Here is a 20744-nt window from a genome sequence, read left to right as displayed (position 1 = left end):
CTGACACATCCCACCCCCTGATCCCTCCCAAACAGCTCCCTTCCCTCCCCCACCCCACAATTGTCCCCGCCATCTTAAGTACTGGCAGAAAGTCTGCCAGTACTAAAATAAAAGGGTTTTTAAAAATAATTAAAAAAAATTTTTAGCATATTTACATATGCTACTGTGTAGGATCCCCCCCTTAGCCCCCAACCTCCCTGATCCCCCCCAAAACCGCTCTCTAACCCTCCCCTCTGCCTTATTGGGGGCCATCTTGGGTACTGGCAGCTGTCTGCCAGTACCCAGTTTGCAAGGAAATATGTTGTTTTTTTATTTTTTCCCCGGTTTTTCTGTAGTGTAGCTTCCCCCTCCCCACAGACCAACCCCCACCACCTAAATGATTGCTTTTTTATAACATTTTTTTTACATTTTTTTTTATTTTCCTGAACTTTTTTTTTCTGTGTGTAGCGGTTCCCACCCGCTCCCTCCCCGTGCACGCGCCCGCCCCCACCCTCCCGTGCACGTGCGCGCGTCAGTGCGCGGCCCTGGCATACCGGCCCACGATCCCGCCCCCCTCCACATCACGAGGGCCATCGATGGCCGCCACCCGCCTCCCGGTTCGGCTCCCACCCACCAACGCACTGTAAGCCACCGATCTCCGGTGCAGAGAGGGCCACAGAGTGGCTCTCTCTGCACCGGATGGCTTAGAAAGGTTATTGCAGGATGCCTCCATATCGAGGCATCACTGCAATAACCGGAAAGCAGCTGGAAGCGAGCAGGATCGCTTCCAGCTGCTTTCCACACCGAGGACGTGCAGGGTACATCCTCAGGCGTTAACTGCCTTTTTTTTGAGGACGTACCCTGCACGTCCTCGGTCGTTAAGGGGTTAAGCATGTTAAAAAACTGGAAGGATTCTTATAAACGCATTTTTCTTGGCGGCACAAAGTCCAAAATGTTTTAACCTCCAAATAATGTTCTGTGAATAGGAGGATCACAATAGCGTAGCAAGTAATGAATCAGGTGTGCACAAAAATTGAAAATACTCACAAGGGGAGTAATTTGCTGATTATCAAAAGATTTATTCTAATGTATAAAACACAAGGATTAAAAGCTCTTTCTCTTGTTAAGTGTGTTCAGTCCACGGGTCATCCATTACTTATGGGATATATTCTCCTTCCCAACAGGAAGTTGCAAGAGGATCACCCAAGCAGAGCTGCTATATAGCTCCTCCCCTCACATGTCATATCCAGTCATTCTCTTGCAACCCTCAACTAAGAAGGAGGTCGCGAGAGGAGTTGGAGTTTTTACTTAATTATTCTTCAATCAAAAGTTTGTTATTTTAATTGGCACCGGAGTGTGCTGTTTTTTCTATCTCAGGCAGTATTTGGAAGAAGAATCTGCCTGCGTTCTCTATGATCTTAGCAGACATAACTAAGATCCACTGGCTGTTCTCGACACTCTGAGGAGTGGGGTAACGTCAGAAAATGGGAATAGCATGCGGGGTCCCCCGCAAATGAGGTATGTGCAGTACAATATTTTCTGGGAATGGAATTGACTAAGAAAACACTGCTGTTACCCATATGATGTAAGTACAGCCTTAAATGCAGTAGTAGCGACTGGTATCAGGCTGATAAATGTATGCGCAGTTGAGTTATTATCTAGGGACTAGAATTTGACTGAGAAAATACTGTTAATACTGAAATAATGCTTAAGCCTTATCTGCAGTAGAAGCGACTGGTAGCAGGCTTAGTGATAACTTTGCATGACATTGAAAAAGTTGGTTTTTAAAACGTTTACTGGCATGTTATTCGTTTTGTGAGGTACTTTGGTGATAAATCCTTTTTGGGCATGATTTTTTTCCACATGGCTAACGTATTTTTCTGCATAGAAACCGTTATATCAGGTCTCCCACTGTTGTAATATGAATGGGAGGGGCCTTTTTTTAGCGCCTTGTTGCGCAGTTAAAATTCTAGCACAGTCTTCCTGCTTCTTTATCCTGGACGTCTCTAGAGAGCTCAGGGGTCTTCAAAATTCGTTTTTGAGGGAGGTAATCAGTCACAGCAGACCTGTGACAGTGTGTTTGACTGTGATAAAAGCGTTAAATCTTAATTTGATATCCGTTTTTGGGTATTGAGGGGTTAATCATCCTTTTGCTAATGGGTGCAATCCTCTGCTAATTAATACATTTACCGTTAAGAATTGTTGACTATAACTGAATTAGTTCTTTGTTAATTCAACTGTGTTTTTTTAAAAGCGCTGCAGCGTTTTTTATATTGCTTGTAAACTTATTGAAAGTAATTTCCAAGCTTGCTAGCTTCATTGCTAGTCTGTTTAAACATGTCTGATACAGAGGAATCTGCTTGTTCATTATGTTCAAAAGCCGATGTGGAGCCCAATAGAAATATGTGTACCAATTGTATTGATATTACTTTGAATAAAAGTCGATCTGTACCGATAAAGAAATTATCACCAGACAACGAGGAGGAAGTTATGCCGTCTAACTCTCCTCACGTGTCAGTACCTTCGTCTCCCGCTCGGGAGGTGCGTGAGATTGAGGCGCCAAGTACATCAAGGCACTTACAAATCACTTTACATGATATGGCTAATGTTATGAAAGAAGTATTATACAATATGCCCGAGTTAAGAGGCAAGCGCGATAGCTCTGGGTTAAGGACAGAGCGCGCCGATGACACGAGAGCCATGTCTGATACTGCGTCACAATTTGCAGAACATGAGGACGGAGAGCTTCATTCTGTGGGTGACGGTTCTGATTCGGGGAGACCGGATTCAGAAATTTCAAATTTTAAATTTAAGCTTGAGAACCTCCGCGTGTTGCTAGGGGAGGTGTTAGCGGCTCTGAATGATTGTGACACGGTGGCAATCCCAGAGAAATTATGTAGGCTGGATAAATACTATGCGGTACCGGTGTGTTCTGACATTTTTCCTATACCAAAAAGGCTTACAGAAATTATTAGCAAGGAGTGGGATAGACCTGGTGTGCCCTTCTCCCCTCCTCCGATATTTAGAAAAATGTTCCCTATAAACGCCGCCACACGAGACTTATGGCAGACGGTCCCTAAGGTGGAGGGAGCAGTTTCTACTTTAGCCAAGCGTACCACTATCCCGGTGGAGGATAGTTGTGCTTTCTCAGATCCAATGGATAAAAAATTAGAGGGTTACCTTAAGAAAATGTTTGTTCAACAAGGTTTTATATTACAGCCTCTTGCATGCATTGCGCCTGTCACGGCTGCAGCGGCATTCTGGTTTGAGTCTCTGGAAGAGGCGATTCGCACAGCACCATTGGGTGAGACTTTGAGCAATCTTAGAACGCTTAAGCTAGCTAATGCGTTTGTTTCGGATGCCGTAGTACATTTAACCAAACTTACGGCTAAGAATTCCGGATTCGCCATACAGGCGCGCAGAGCGCTATGGCTTAAATCCTGGTCAGCAGATGTAACTTCTAAATCTAAACTACTGAATATTCCTTTCAAAGGGCAGACCTTATTCGGGCCCGGCTTGAAGGAAATTATTGCTGACATTACTGGAGGTAAGGGCCACACCCTTCCTCAGGACAGGGCCAAATCAAAGGCCAAACAGTCTAATTTTCGTGCCTTTCGTAATTTCAAGGCAGGAGCAGCATCAACTTCCTCCGCTCCAAAACAGGAAGGAACTACTGCTCGTTACAGACAAGGTTGGAAAGGCAACCAGTCATGGAACAAGGGCAAGCAGGCCAGAAAGCCTACTTCTGCCCCTAAGACAGCATGAAGACAGGGCCCCCTTTCCGGAGACGGATCTAGTGGGGGGCAGACTTTCTCTCTTTGCCCAGGCTTGGAGAAGAGATGTACAGGATCCCTGGACGTTGGAGATTATATCTCAGGGATACCTTCTGGATTTCAAAACTTCTCCTCCACAAGGGAGGTTTCATCTGTCAAGGTTATCAACAAACCTAGTAAAGAAAGAGGCATTTCTACAATGTGTACAAGACCTCTTAGTGACGGGAGTGATCCACCCAGTTCCGCGAACGGAACAAGGGCAACGGTTTTACTCAAATCTGTTTGTGGTTCCCAAAAAAGAGGGAACCTTCAGACCAATCTTAGACTTAAAAATCTTAAACAAATTCCTAAGGGTTCCATCGTTCAAGATGGAAACCATTCGGACTATCCTACCCATGATCCAAGAGGGTCAATATATGACCACAGTGGACTTAAAGGATGCCTACCTTCACATACCGATTCACAAAGATCATTATCGGTACCTAAGGTTTGCCTTTCTAGACAGGCATTACCAGTTTGTAGCTCTTCCCTTCGGGTTAGCTACGGCTCAGAGAATTTTTACAAAGATTCTGGGTTCGCTTCTGGCGGTACTAAGACCGCGAGGCATTGCGGTGGCTCCGTACCTAGACGACATTCTGATACAAGCGTCAAGTTTTCAAAATGCAAAGTCTCATACAGAGATAGTTCTAGCATTTCTGAGGTCGCATGGGTGGAAAGTGAACATGGAAAAGAGTTCTCTGTTTCCACTCACAAGGGTCCCTTTCCTAGGGACTCTTATAGATTCTGTAGAGATGAAGATTTACCTGACGGAGTCCAGGTTATCAAAAATTCTAAATGCTTGCCGTGTCCTTCATTCCATTCCAAGCCCATCAGTAGCTCAGTGCATGGAAGTAATCGGCTTAATGGTCGCGGCAATGGACATAGTGCCATTTGCGCGCCTGCATCTCAGACCGCTGCAATTATGCATGCTAAGTCAGTGGAATGGGGATTACTCAGATCTGTCCCCTTTACTGTATCTGGACCAGGAGACCAGGGATTCTCTTCTCTGGTGGTTGTCTCGGGTTCATCTGTCCAAAGGAATGACCTTTCGCAGACCAGATTGGACGATTGTAACAACAGATGCCAGCTTACTAGGCTGGGGCGCAGTCTGGAACTCCCTAAAGGCTCAGGGATCGTGGACTCAGGAGGAGAAACTCCTTCCAATAAACATTCTGGAATTAAGAGCAATATTCAATGCTCTCCTAGCTTGGCCTCAGTTAAGCAACACTGAGGTTCATCAGGTTTCAGTCGGACAACATCACGACTGTAGCTTACATCAATCATCAAGGAGGAACCAGGAGTTCCCTAGCGATGTTAGAAGTCTCAAAGATAATTCGCTGGGCAGAGTCTCACTCTTGCCACCTGTCAGCAATCTACATCCCAGGCGTGTTGAACTGGGAGGCGGACTTTCTAAGTCGCCAGACTCTTCATCCGGAGATATTTGCTCAACTAATTCTTCGTTGGGGCAAACCGGAACTGGATCTCATGGCATCTCGCCAGAATGCCAAGCTTCCGTGCTACGGATCCAGGTCCAGGGACCCGGGAGCGGTGCTGATAGATGCACTAGCAGCCCCTTGGGTTTTCAACATGGCTTATGTGTTTCCACCTTTTCCGTTACTGCCTCGACTGATTGCCAAGATCAAACAGGAGAGAGCATCGGTGATTCTGATAGCGCCTGCGTGGCCACGCAGGACCTGGTATGCAGACCTAGTGGACATGTCATCCTGTCCACCATGGTCTCTGCCTCTGAGGCAGGACCTTCTAATTCAGGGTCCTTTCAACCATCCAAACCTAATTTCTCTGAGGCTGACTGCGTGGAGATTGAACGCTTGATTCTATCGAAGCATGGTTTCTCGGAGTCGGTTATTGATACATTAATACAGGCTCGGAAACCTGTGACCAGAAAAATTTACCATAAGATATGGCGTAAATATTTATATTGGTGTGAATCCAAGAGTTACTCATGGAGTAAGGTTAAGATTCCTAGGATATTGTCTTTTCTACAAGAGGGTTTAGAAAAGGGTTTATCTGCTAGTTCGCTTAAAGGACAGATTTCTGCTCTGTCTATTCTTTTACACAAGCGTCTGGCAGAGAATCCAGACGTCCAGGCTTTTTGTCAGGCTTTGGCTAGGATTAAGCCTGTGTTTAAGACTGTTGCTCCTCCGTGGAGCTTAAACTTGGTTCTTAAAGTTCTTCAGGGTGTTCCGTTTGAACCCCTTCATTCCATTGATATTAAGCTTTTATCTTGGAAAGTTCTGTTTTTGATGGCTATTTCCTCGGCTCGAAGAGTCTGAGTTATCTGCCTTACATTGTGATTCTCCTTATCTGATCTTTCATTCAGACAAGGTAGTCCTGCGTACTAAACCTGGGTTTTTACCTAAGGTAGTTTCTAACAGGAATATCAATCAAGAGATTGTTGTTCCATCATTATGTCCTAATCCTTCTTCAAAGAAGGAACGTCTTTTGCATAGTCTAGACGTGGTCCGTGCCCTGAAGTTCTACTTACAGGCAACTAAAGATTTTCGACAAACTTCTTCTCTGTTTGTCGTTTACTCTGGACAGAGGAGAGGTCAAAAGGCTTCGGCTACCTCTCTCTCTTTTTGGCTTCGTAGCATAATACGCTTAGCCTATGAGACTGCTGGACAGCAGCCTCCTGAAAAAATTACAGCTCATTCCACTAGAGTTGTGGCTTCCACCTGGGCCTTTAAGAATAAGGCCTCTGTTGAACAGATTTTCAAGGCTGCAACTTGGTCTTCACTTCATACTTTTTCCAAATTTTACAAATTTGACACTTTTGCTTCTTCGGAGGCTGTTTTTGTGAGAAAGGTTCTACAGGCAGTGGTTCCTCCTGTTTAATGTTCCTGCCTTGTCCCTCCCATCATCCGTGTACTTTAGCTTTGGTATTGGTATCCCATAAGTAATGGATGACCCGTGGACTGAACACACTTAACAAGAGAAAACATAATTTATGCTTACCTGATAAATTTATTTCTCTTGTAGTGTGTTCAGTCCACGGCCCGCCCTGTCTTTTTTGAGGCAGGTTCTAAATTTTAAATTATAACTCCAGTCACCACTGCACCCTATAGTTTCTCCTTTCTCGTCTTGTTTCGGTCGAATGACTGGATATGACATGTGAGGGGAGCAGCTATATAGCAGCTCTGCTTGGGTGATCCTCTTGCAACTTCCTGTTGGGAAGGAGAATATATCCCATAAGTAATGGATGACCCGTGGACTGAACACACTACAAGAGAAATAAATTTATCAGGTAAGCATAAATTATGTTTTCTAAAGATGAAGTGGTTCTACGCCTTTAAACAAAATAATAGTCTTTTTCGGGAGCAGAATAAAAACAATTTGATAACAGATATATCACACAATTATTTTGTTGAAATGTGTTGAGACACTTCATCTTGGAGGGGAATACATTTTGAATGCTGAACCCCCTTAAGACCTGCTCCGCCAAGAATAAATACATCTGCTGTCTGGTTTGATGAGAACTTAAGGAGGCGGTATTTAACAGGCTGAAGTATTATGTTTTTTTTGCCTTTTGTTTACAGTTTATGCCTGATATATTGTGTGTACCTTAGAATATTAAGGTCCAAGGAGCGCCTAGTTTATAAGGCTAAGGATTTGTACTTAAAATATTATCATTTAATTACCAACATAAATATACATAAATACATATAGTTCACAACATATACAATTAGAAATAAAAACATGGATCCATGTGATTAAATAAATGGGGACAGTGCAATGTAGTCCTGAATATACAATTGGTTACAATTGTGATTAGTAATGTCAGTTCTGATTGATTCCTTAAAAAAAGTAGGGATATGTGTCAGCAAATCCTTGAGGGATAGTAAGTTCTTTATCAGATTAGAATAAAAAATGTGCTGATAAATTCCAAAAAAATATAAAAAATTGTGAAAAATGTGAAAAAAAATTAAATTAAAAATAAAAATGAAAATCAAAAATAAGTGTTGTTATATTTTAATGTATACTAATATGTGTGTGTATTTTTATATTCATTTCTGTTTTTATGACATACCCACTTAGTTAATTCTTTGACATCTTGAGCCCGTGTACGTTTTTTCAATGTAAATTATAGATTCACACTGTTCCAAATGCTCATTTTAATTTAATTTTATATTATTTCCTTTCTAATTCCAATATTTTTAATTTTAGCAACATTATGTGCAGTGCAATTAAATATTGCTTGATATCATCAATATTACATACCCTAGAATCCCTATCACCTTTTTTAGTAGGTAACCTATTTTCGGTTAAATCACACCTAGCTAGATCCAGAGCATCACACATGACAGCTAACCACTTAAATTCGAAACCGGAAGTGACATCAAGTCAGCTAACACAACAGCTAACCGTTAGAAAATGAAACCGGAAGTGACATTATGTCAATGATACCGGAAGTGACGTAGTAAAGAGTGACGTCACTTCCGGTCTGGCGATTTCAAAGTAACAGGTAAATAATGACACATTTGTTACGCGACCCCCGGCAAAAGAGGATAATTACACGATGCACTTAGTTTGGTAACTGAACGAATAGGCTACACAACTATAAAGGAGGGATAGAATGTTCTAAATGCTAAAGGATATGTGGCCCAAAACGGAAGTGAAACACAAGGAAGGAATCACTTCTGGTTTGTAATGAACACATTTGGCGCCAAAATAACGACAATAATGATTGGTTACTTACACTTATAAATGAAGCCACCATAGAAGTATAGTCTTGATAAAGGCCTAAGAAAGGGCTGAAACGCGTTGACATCATATCGTGAGCTTCATTCTGATTTCATTTACAATTTTGTTACCAGTATTGCACTATGTTATATTTGTTTTATTCACAGGATTAACATTAGGGGACTGAGTCTTGGACAGGATGGATTATAACAATTTATCACCAATATTGAATATAACCACGTTATTTGTAAACATTCTTTTGGTATCCAACACTACACAATTGTTTGGAGTTATTTTTCATTTACTTTATTCGCAATTTATCACTCAATTTTATATTTTTTATTTTACATTTTTCATTTAATTTTTTCACATTTTTCACCATTTTTTTAGATTTTTGGGGAATTTTTCAGCACATTTTTGTTTCTTGCCCATTTTTTATTCTAATCTGATAAAGAACTTACTATCCCTCAAGGATTTGCTGACACCTATCCCTACTTTTTTAAGGAGTCAATCAGAACTGGACATTACTAATCACAATTGTAACCAATTGTATATTCAGGACTACATTGCACTGTCCCCATTTATTTAATCACATGGATCAATGTTTTTATTTCTAATTGTATATGTTGTGAACTATATGTATTTATGTATATTTATGTTGGTAATTAAATGACAATATTTTAAGTACAAATCCTTAGCCTTATAAACTAGGCGCTCCTTGGACCTTGATTCATTTTAACTTTATTTGCTTAGGGTTAGCTATGTACCCCAATTCCTAGGAGCTAGAAGGAACAATTCTGTTTGAAGCGCTGTGAGATATATAATTAATAGTACCTTAGAATATTACTTGTAGTTTTAGGATTCTTATAAAGCGTAGATGGAATGTAGAAATACATAAAAGAAAATTGTAATTCATAGGCTATGAAATATGTGCACTCGTGTTCATATGCATGTTTATTTTTTCCTGATTGGTAAACTGTGTTGATATTTTTCCACTTGTCGGTTAATGGATACGAGGTCAGTAGGATTGATGATATTTTTGCCCTACTAAATCTATAGATTATGTCTTCTAGATTCCGAGCAGATAATGGAAGTGTGCCATAGCACTTTAACCAATTCTCTGAGTCTTATCGCTGTGGTTGATGGACCAACACCACCTCCTGATTCAAGACATGATCAGAGAGAAAAAAGTATACATCAGCAATGTGTGCTTGTGTTCAGTGGTTGCTCCCTGAAAGAGGAAGTCATAAAGGAATGGCTGAGACAGTGTGCCAAGCAGGTTAGTTTATTACTTTAGTTTTTTGCAGTCTGAATTCTAAACACCAGTCAAGGAAGTTATTAAAGTTCTAGAGCTGTTATAGAGCACATGTAAAGATCTAACTATTGAATAAGTAATTCACTACAGCTGTGTCATTCTTATTTCTTTCATAGTGATGGTGAGAGTCCACGATCCATTACTCCTGGGAATTACTCTTCTATACCACTAGGAGGAGGCAAAGATTCCCAAACCTCAAGAGTCCTATAAAACTCCTCACACATACATCAGTCTTTACTTTATCTGACTGGAAGTGGTCAAGAATGAAGATGTGCATTTAATTCTTCAGAGAGGGGTTTTCAGTCTATAAACCATTTCATAAACCATCTATAATTGGTATATATATCCCTGGGACAGAATCCTTTACATTGTTCCCCTTCCTGTTTTGCTCACATCAGCTGTTTTGCTTGCATCAGCTTTTTTGGTGTGCTTAGTTTGAATTTTGTGCGTCTGCGTATGGGTTTGCACACGTCAAGTTTATGCACGTCCCTTTAGTCTTATTAATAGTTACTTTCATGCTTTGGCTGGTTTACATAGTTGGGTTTTGACACTGTGTGCATAGCTCTCAGGCTTTTTCGCACACATTTTCTTCATACTGATGAGTGTTATCTGACCATTGGATGTGATGATGATGTCTCCTTTTTTGTTTTGCAGTTCGGCTTAGCGCGCATTGCACCTGTGAGTTTGTTTAAAAAGCTATTTATCAGAGGGTCAGTGATTTCAACTCCTCTAGAGCTTTTTAAGGGGGAAACTTTATGATGCGTTAATATTTTCCAATTTTGTAGTACTGTTGTTTTTTTTGCTGTGCAATGGTATTCTACAGTATCACATTCCTTGTTTTATTGTTATACATTGCTACACATCTGTATAACACTTATGGCGTGTGATTGTTACATGATACTCACATATTGAGTTCTTGTTATTTACTGAGGTACTGTTGTGGTTCTGTCGTCATTACGGTTCTATAGTTAAAAAAGTGAAGAAAACACAAATTTAAGTAATCTATGCAACAGACTAGATTTTATCTGCTGGTTTCTCCCATTAGTGAGTACATCCTCTGACATTGTTCTTACTGTAATCAGTTGCATGTTTTGCATACTGGTTTCTTCTGTCTTTCTGCAATATTTTTACTATTATTTTGTCACTCCATGATTTCTTCTCGGATGGCACTAAGGTTTCTCCTTAGTTCCTCTAAGACATTTCTAATAAACATTCTGTTTATGGGGTTGTGTTGCCTTCATGTAAGTGCACGTCAGGCATATTTTTCAGGTTCCTGGTGAGGTTCTTAATTCAATTTTTATTCCAGATCAGATATTGTCAGGGTGCCAGGAATCAGACTGAGACGAGAAGTGCAAAAATAATCACACCTTTATTAATAGCAAAAAAAGTCCACAAGTCAAATAACAAGCCAGGAATCAAAACCAGAGCTGGTAGTCAGACGAGCCGAGTCAGAAGTCAGAAGCCAAAGCGAGTAGTCAGACGAGCTGGAATCAGGAACAAGGAGAACAGCAGAGTCAGGAACAAGCCAGGGATCAGGAACCAGGAGGGACGTCAGACAGCCAGGTAATACACAGGAGCTCTCACAAACAGGTCTGAGACAAAACAAGGGCAAAAAAAGGATGTGCAGGAATTGAGCAGCATCACACAGTATGCACCGGAGTCAGCATGTAAAATGGCTGCCAGCAGCACATGGCAAACACAGCAGGGAAAAAACCCTGACAGATATCTTTTGTCAACTTTTCACCCTCTGGAGTAATGTGCCTTACTTTATTTGATTGAGCAGTGTTCTTTTCCTAGGGCATTGATAAGGTTAGATTTTTCAGCATCAGAGTCTTCCTGAGGATAAGGTTTCCTTCCATAAGGCAGGGAGAGTCCACAACTTCATTCCTTACTGTTGGGAAATGCAACACCTGGCCACCAGGAGGAGGCAGTTACCCCAAGCAAAGGCTTACATATCCCTCTCACTTCCCCTATCCCCCAGTCATTCTTTGCCTTTCGTCACTATAGGAAGTGGCAGAGAAGTGTCAAAAGATTTTGGATAGTCCTGTAATGAGTATGTTCCCTTCAAGAAAGGACTGGAGTTTTAAGTAATCATGTCAACCTCTCAGTGAGAGTATTGATGAAAGTTAGAGTCTGGAGATGCAGGGAAAGTTTTTCTGCGAACCCATCCAGACTGTTGCCTAACAGCTCCTGAGCAATCAATGTTGACGAGTTTCACTGCTTGCTGTTACACACTTAAGTCCATGTCAGAAGCGTCACTGCAAGACTGTCACACTTGAGAGGCTGTTCCACTGCATGGATCCTGGAGGTAAGAACGTTTATATTTACACTTTTGCTCTACAGGGTCAGAGTGTGGCTCCTTTATGCCTCTATAGGATTAAGGGTTAATATCTCCTTCAGGGAGATTATTTAAACAGATAGGGATTATTTATAACTGCTTAATGTGATAGTTATTTTGGACTCATAGACTGTGTGCTTTTGGCTTGAAAAAACAGGTTTCAATTTCGTTTTTGAGTGTTGTCCAGCTCATAATAGCTTAGCGCCTTTTTCATAGCAGGGGAAGTTCTGTCCTATGCTCCACGTGACCGGGTGCGGTCTTTTCATTTCCTACGATCCTGCTGCGGACAGTTCACTCCTAAAGAGTGCGTTGTCACTGTTAGCTGTCTGGGTCTAGGAGGGGGTAAGTGCCCCAGCCATTGGGATTATAAAGGTGCCGTTTTTTTTAATAAAAGCATTTACTTTTTGTCTGTCCTTCTGTGAATATATCTTAGCTATGGAGGACTCTGATACCACATTAGAAGGTTCCGCTCCTTCTGTTCTGATGAATAATTCCTGTTTATATTGTGAGGAGGCCGTGGTTTGCCCGCCTGCTCAATTTTGTTCCATTTGCCTAAGCACTGTTCTAAAGTCTAAGAAGGGAGACAAGCCTGCTAATACTCCTAGTGCTATTAGCCCCTCTGAGTTGTCTACCTCGCAGGAATCTGGGTCCCGAGAGATTACTACCCTTTCTACACTACCCGCTCCACATGCACTTCCCCGCGGGCCAACTAATCCTCCATCTGGAAGGGGCTTTTTTCCGATGGACTTTAGCGCGCAGTTACAATCCGCAGTGTGTGTGGCCCTGAGTGCCTTACCTCATTCTAGCAAACGCAAGAGAAAGGTTAAACATAGTTTTCTAAATATTTGTCGGATTTCCAGCTATCCGAGGATATGTTAACCTCTGTAGCTTCAGAGGGTGAACTGCGTTTTTTATTAAAGGAGGTTCTGTCTACGCTAGAGGTTCCAGAGGCTACACTCCCTGAAGAACGTAAGATCCCTAAATTAGACAGTGTATATGAAGATAGGAAGGTCCCTCTGACTTCTCCTGTGCCAGTTAAGCTGTCGAACATTATTAGTAACGAATGGGAAAGAATAGGAACTTATTTTTTCCCCCTCGTCTTCTTTAAAAAAATTATTCCCAGTCCCTGACTCTCAAATAGATTTGTGGGGCTCCATCCCTAGGGTGGATGGCACTATTTCTACGCTGGCTAAAGGTACTACTATCCCCTTGGAGGATAGTTCTCCTTTTAGAGAGCCTATGGATAAGAAAATTGAAACTAGCGGCAGCTGTAACCTCGGTTGCTGGAGCAGTTACCTACTGGTGCAACACTCTGTATGAGCTCATTGAGGTAGAGACTCCCCTCGAGGGTATTCAGGCGAGAATTAAGGCTCTGAGAATTGCTAACTCCATCTGTGACCCGAATATGCAGATTATTCGCATAAATGCAAAGGCTTCTGGCTTTGCGGTCCTAGCCCGCTAGGCTCTCTAATTGAAGTCTTGGTCTGCGGATATGACTTCTAAATCCAGACTACTTTCTTTTTCTTTCAAGGAGAAGATTTTATTCGATCCAGGTCTGAACTCCATTATTTTTATGGTTACCGGAGGGAAAGGTGCCTTCCTACTGCAGGATAAGAAAAATAGGCCTAAGGGACGGCAATAGTCTAATTTTCGTTCTGAAAAATCAGTCGGCAATCCTCATTCAAGTCCGAGCAGCTTAAGAGTACTTGGAAGCCGGCTCAGTCCTGGAATAAGTCCAGAGTAAGAAGCCCACCGAGAACAAATCGCCATGAAGAGGCAGCCCCCGATCCGGGATCGAATCGAGTAGGGGGAAGACTGTCTCTTTTTTTCAGACGCTTGGTTCCAGGATGTACAGGATCCTTGGTCCTGGTGGTTGTATCTCAAGGATACAGTATCGGATTCAAGTCTCATCCGGCCAGGGGCAGATTCCTACTCTCTAGTCTGTCTACAAGACCAGAAAAGAGGGCTGCCGCCTTAGGTTGCGTAGGGATCTCTCCTCTCTAGGAGTAATTGTCCCGGTACCTATAGCAGAAAGAGGTTTCGGGTTTTATTCAAACCTTTTTGTGGGTCCAAAGAAGGAGGGAACTTTTTGTCCAATTCTGGACTTAAAGTGCCTAAACACGTTCCCCTTTTTTCTGACCTACTGACTCTTGGGCTGGCCCAGTTGGGAGTAGGTCCTGAGACTGTTAGTAAAGTATTCTCTCTCTGGGTCGTCCTGATGACGGCTGCGTGTTCTTGACTCGAGTGTTTACCTCGTCTGGGTCTGCTACACGTTTTTGTGTTAAATACTGACGACTTGAGGATAAGTCTTCAGTTGTCGTTTTGGTGCTTCCACTCGAAGTTGAGAGTAAAAATCGATGTTCGGATGTTCAGTCCTAGACCTTGTATTATGTTGGTCTGGGCGTTGCCTCCCCTTATTTGTTTTGGACCCATTTGGGTCTTTATGAGCTGGGCTCGTTTTAGGGGTTTTCCTTTATGGAATTTTGTGGTGTCCTTTAGATTTCCCTTGATTTTTTCTTGCCTTGTCCCTTTGGGAGTCTGAATTTGCGGTCTCTATCTAGGCTTCCGGACGATCTGTGGGTCAGTGTCCTTGGGGCTTTTTCCTTTTAATGTTCTCGGCTTCAGACGAAGCAGAGTTTTGTTGGGTAGTGGTTTCAAGACTGTTGCCCTCAGAATGGGCCGCGTCTTGTACCCTCCCGTCTTGGCATTCAGTGTCCTCTATAGCTTGGGTATTGTTTTCCCAAAAGTAATGAATACAGCTGTGGACTCTTTCCATTTATGAAGCAAAACTTAAATTATGCTTACCTGATAATTTTCTTTTCTTCCGATGGAAAGAGTCCACAGCTCCCCACACATTTTTTTATGTGGGGCGTCTGTACTTTTATTCTTCTTGCACCTTTTCACCCTGATATTTCTTCTACTGTTCTTTGTTCCTTGGCAGAATGACTGGGGGATGAGGGGAGTGGGAGGAGTATTTAAGCCTTTGGCTGGGGTGTCTTTGCCTCCTCTTGGTGGCCAGGTTCTTATTTCCCAAAAGTAATGAATGCAGCTGTGGACTCTTTCCATCTGAAGAAAATTATCAGGTAAGCATAATTTAATAGTCAGGAGTATAGGACACCATGCCTTTATAGGAGGTGCGCAAATATGAGATCAGAATCGTAGAGATGGACGGTAGCCCACGGCAGCACTCTTGTAACGATATGCAGATGAAGAGACCTGTGGGAACAGATGAAGAGGTGCCTCATAAAACAATATCGTCTGTACTAAGAGTGCAGACCGGACACAAAGACAGCCCAGAAGGATGGGTACTCACATAGAGAGCGGCACTTAGATGGTGCCTAACCAAGCAGGCCGGGACCTCAGAAAGTCGCCCGACAGACTACCACGCCAGCCAAGCCAAACACGTGGGGATCAATCAGGAACCAGAAATCCCATTCACTTCCTATGTGTAGCGGTATAACCCACTGATTGGAGCAGACCGAGTAATCAACCTCCGTGAATGTGGAAAGGAGTCGTAGTGGAGGAAATAGAATAAAATTGCATGGAGCAAGTACAAAATAATGTGTCAATTTATTGAGTCACATTAAAACCAGCAACACATTTCTCGACCGTATCGGTCGTTTCATCAGGCTGTATCTGACATAAAAGTACTTGCTATATTTAAAACAACCTTTCACCAATCACGAGGCCGTATGGACACACACCCCTCTCAGGGTTCCAATAATCACACCCACCATAATGACGAGTGGAAAACACCCTCTTAAAGGTTAGTTCAGATGGATGTGTATCCATATGGCCAACGCAAAACGAAAGGTCCATATAATTTAAATCATTAGAAGTTACGTTAAAATTAAACAATAAAATTTAAAACTAAAAAAGGAGCACAAATACGTGATCACGAATAGTAGCTCATGGTCTAAACTTAGTGATATTCACATAATTAAGTGCATATATAAAACTTTTTCTATATAGACAAATGGCTATCCCTAAAGTAGATAGACCAGCAGTTAACATAGTCAGCAAAGAATATATACAGGGAGTGCAGAATTATTAGGCAAGTTGTATTTTTGAGGATTAATTTTATTATTGAACAACAACCATGTTCTCAATGAACCCAAAAAACTCATTAATATCAAAGCTGAATGGTTTTGGAAGTAGTTTTTAGTTTGTTTTTAGTTATAGCTATTTTAGGGGGATATTTGTGTGTGCAGGTGACTATTACTGTGCATAATTATTAGGCAACTTAACAAAAAACAAATATATACCCATTTCAATTATTTATTTTTACCAGTGAAACCAATATAACATCTCAACATTCACAAATATACATTTCTGACATTCAAAAACAAAACAAAAACAAATCAGTGACCAATATAGCCACCTTTCTTTGCAAGGACACTCAAAAGCCTGCCATCCATGGATTCTGTCAGTGTTTTGATCTGTTCACCATCAACATTGCGTGCAGCAGCAACCACAGCCTCCCAGACACTGTTCAGAGAGGTGTACTGTTTTCCCTCCTTGTAAATCTCACATTTGATGATGGACCACAGGTTCTCAATGGGGTTCAGATCAGGTGAACAAGGAGGCCATGTCATTAGATTTTCTTCTTTTATACCCTTTCTTGCCAGCCACGCTGTGGAGTACTTGGACGCGTGTGATGGAGCATTGTCCTGCATGAAAATCATGTTTTTCTTGAAGGATGCAGACTTCTTCCTGTACCACTGCTTGAAGAAGGTGTCTTCCAGAAACTGGCAGTAGGACTGGGAGTTGAGCTTGACTCCATCCTCAACCCGAAAAGGCCCCACAAGCTCATATTTGATGATACCAGCCCAAACCAGTACTCCACCTCCACCTTGCTGGCGTCTGAGTCGGACTGGAGCTCTCTGCCCTTTACCAATCCAGCCACGGGCCCATCCATCTGGCCCATCAAGACTCACTCTCATTTCATCAGTCCATAAAACCTTAGAAAAATCAGTCTTGAGATATTTCTTGGCCCAGTCTTGACGTTTCAGCTTGTGTGTCTTGTTCAGTGGTGGTCGTCTTTCAGCCTTTCTTACCTTGGCCATGTCTCTGAGTATTGCACACCTTGTGCTTTTGGACACTCCAGTGATGTTGCAGCTCTGAAATATGGCCAAACTGGTGGCAAGTGGCATCTTGGCAGCTGCACGCTTGACTTTTCTCAGTTCATGGGCAGTTATTTTGCGCCTTGGTTTTTCCACACGCTTCTTGCGACCCTGTTGACTATTTTGAATGAAACGCTTGATTGTTCGATGATCACGCTTCAGAAGCTTTGCAATTTTAAGAGTGCTGCATCCCTCTGCAAGTTATCTCACTATTTTTGACTTTTCTGAGCCTGTCAAGTCCTTCTTTTGACCCATTTTGCCAAAGGAAAGGAAGTTGCCTAATAATTATGCACATCTGATATAGGGTGTTGATGTCATTAGACCACACCCCTTCTCATTACAGAGATGCACATCACCTAATATGCTTAATTGGTAGTAGGCTTTCGAGCCTATACAGCTTGGAGTAAGACAACATGCATAAAGAGGATGATGTGGTCAAAATACTCATTTGCCTAATAATTCTGCACTCCCTGTATATATATATATATATCTACAATCTGTTTTAAGCTCTAATAAATACATAATTGTGTATATTCATAAGATGATATTTGATGGATAAATCGCATGATCACATAATAAAACTGGAAGGCCCTATTACATGTACCACATTAGCAAATATAAGTCTAAAATATATATATATACGTATATATATATATATATATATATATATATGGGTAAGATGACCCGTTCTTAATAAGAGAAAGGTGTAGTTATATCAGGGCCCCAGATCCTAGCCATAGAATGAGACGATGTCCACAACTGTATTTTAGATGAATGGCTAAGAGACTTAAGGGGGACCTTTATATTCCACTGTGCATTAGACTCCTCAACTGTTTGGATAGTTTAAAGTAATGATATGTCCTAAAAAAGACCTATAGCACAATCATTCGGGGTCAAACCAATATGTAACAAGGAATTTGAAATGTACATCATATGGACGAATGAAAAGCATTCGAAGAGAATAAACAAAAAATGGAAGCCTGCCAGATCCACCCACAAGTTTAGACCAGCAGGATGTAAGCTCTTTAAAACGTGGATCCAGTAGGTCTCTCTTTGCCTGAGTCTAAAAAATCGGTTGTAAAGATGAGATTTGGGAATGTGTTCGATAGGAACTACAGAAAAACATTTGGTGTTACCATTGTGTTTGCTATTACAGTGTCTTGATACACTGTGAAATGTATAATTATTTTTCATATTGCGTAGATGTTCGGACCATCTTATGCTAAGCCGTCTACAAGCACAGCCTACATACTGTATACCACAGACGCAGGATAAAAGATATATTACATAATTTAAAGTGCAAGATATGTGGCCAATTATAGAATATGTCCATTTGGTGACATTGGACTGGAATATTTGTTGTTTATTCACAACATGGGTACACTTCTTGCATCTACTCGCTCTACATCTATACGGACCATGAGGGAAAACCATCTTCACAGTATTCTTAGATGGAATTAAATTCTTATGTTTCACTATTTTACTAGGAGCCAAAATAGTTTAAAGATTAGGAGCCCTCTTAAATACTACCCTGGGTTTATTTTCTATCAAATTACCCAAGATTGGGTCCTCAGTTAAAATGTCCCAATGCTTAGTGATAATTTGTTTAATCAAATGATGATTACTATTAAACTGTGTAATGAACAGAGGATGATTCCCCATATCCTTATTTTCTTGTCCTTCCTTCTTTTTTGAACTGATTAAATATTTGTCCCTATGGTCAAATTTAGCTCTTCTATAGCTGTTATCTATAATGTGGGGCGGGTATTTTTTCTCAATAAATCTCTTTGAGAATTAAACTTTGGGTCTCATAATCAGAGAGAGTAATACAATTACAGCGTATCCGTTTGAATTGGCCATAAAGGAAAAGAAAAATATGGATATGGGGAATCATCTTGGGTAATTTGATAGTGAATAAACCAAGGGTAGTATTTAAGAGGGCTCCTAATCTTTAAACTATTTTAGCTCCTAGTAAAATGGTGAAACATAATAATTTAATTCCATCTAAGAATACTGTGAATATGGTTTTCCCTCATGGTTCGTATAGATGTAGAGCGAGTAGATGCAAGATGTGTGCCCATATTGTGATTAAACAACAAATATTCCAGTCCAATGTCACCAAACTGACATAATCTATAATTGGCCACATATCTTGCGTTTCAAATTATGTAATATATCTTTTATCCTGCGTCTGTGGGATACAGTATGTAGGCCGTACTTGTAGATGGCTTAGCATTAGATGGTCCGAACATCTACGCAATATGAAAAATAATTATAAATTTCACAGTGTATCAAGACACTGTAATGGCAAACATAATGGTAACACCAAATGTTTTTCTGTAGTTCCTATCTAACACATTCCCAAATCTCATTTTTACAACCGATTTTTTTTAGACTGGGGCAAAGGGAGACCTACTGGATCTACGTTTTAAAGAGCTTACATCCTGCTGGTCTAAACTTGTGTGTGGATCTGGCAGCCTTCCAATAACTTAGGTCTACCACCAGTGTGTCCGGTGGGTTCCCTGTTGCCTGACTCCCATTTTTTGTTTATTCTCTTCGAATGCTTTTCACTCATCCATATGATGTACATTGCAAATTCCATGTTACATATTGGTTTGGCCCCCTGATGATTGTGCTATATGTCTTCCAATTTTAGGACATATCATTACTTTATATTCCACTGTGCATTAGACTCCTCACCCTTTTGGATAGTTTAAAGGTCCCCCTTATGTCCCTTAGCCATTCACCTAAAATACAGTTGTGGACATCGTCTCATTTATGGCTAGGATCTGGGGCCCTGATATAACTACATCTTTCTCTTATTAACAACGGGTCATCTTACCCCTATATATATATATATATATATATATATATATATATATATATATATTATTTTATTTTTGAGACTGCTATTTGCTAGTGTGGTACATGTAATAGGGCCTTCCAGTGTTATGTGATTATGTGATTTATTCATCAAATATCATCTTATGAATATACACAATTATGTATTTGTTAGAGCTTAAAACGGATTGTTGATATATATATTCTTTGCTGACTATGTTAACTGCTGGTCTATCTACTTTAGGGATAGCTATTTGTCTATATCAAATTTTTTTGTAGATTTTTGTCTGTTTTATATATGCACTTAACTATGTGAATATCACTGTAAGTTTAGACCATGAGCTACTATTCGTGATCACGTATTTGTGCTCCTTTTTTAGTTTTTAAATTTTATTGTTTAATTTTAACGTAACTTCTAATGATTTTAATTATATGGACCTTTTGTTTTGCTTTGGCCATATGGATACACATCCATCTGAACTAACATATAAGAGGGTGTTTTCCTCTCGTCATTATGGTGGGTGTGATTATTGGAACCCTGAGAGGGGTGTGTGTCCATACGGCCTCGCTATTGGTGGAAGGTTGTTTTAAATATAGCAAGTACTTTTATGTCAGATACAGCCTGATGAAAAGAC

At 40.9% G+C, this 20744-nt stretch overlaps 1 protein-coding gene across 1 annotated transcript in view; it reads left to right on the top strand.

Moving 5' to 3' along the window:
* Window positions 1-20744, top strand: part of DNAAF9 (dynein axonemal assembly factor 9) — a 643469-nt gene that overhangs the window by 607202 nt on the left and 15523 nt on the right. The window contains exon 34 of the mRNA XM_053704320.1: window positions 9566-9771. Within this exon, the coding sequence (XP_053560295.1) occupies window positions 9566-9771 (206 nt within the window). The remainder of the gene's footprint in view (window positions 1-9565; window positions 9772-20744) is intronic.

This window comes from Bombina bombina, chromosome 2, assembly GCF_027579735.1.
Source record: "Bombina bombina isolate aBomBom1 chromosome 2, aBomBom1.pri, whole genome shotgun sequence".
Classification (NCBI taxonomy): Eukaryota; Metazoa; Chordata; class Amphibia; order Anura; family Bombinatoridae; genus Bombina; species Bombina bombina.
Note: the sequence above shows the minus strand (reverse complement) of the source record. Positions and strands in the feature narration are given on the sequence as shown.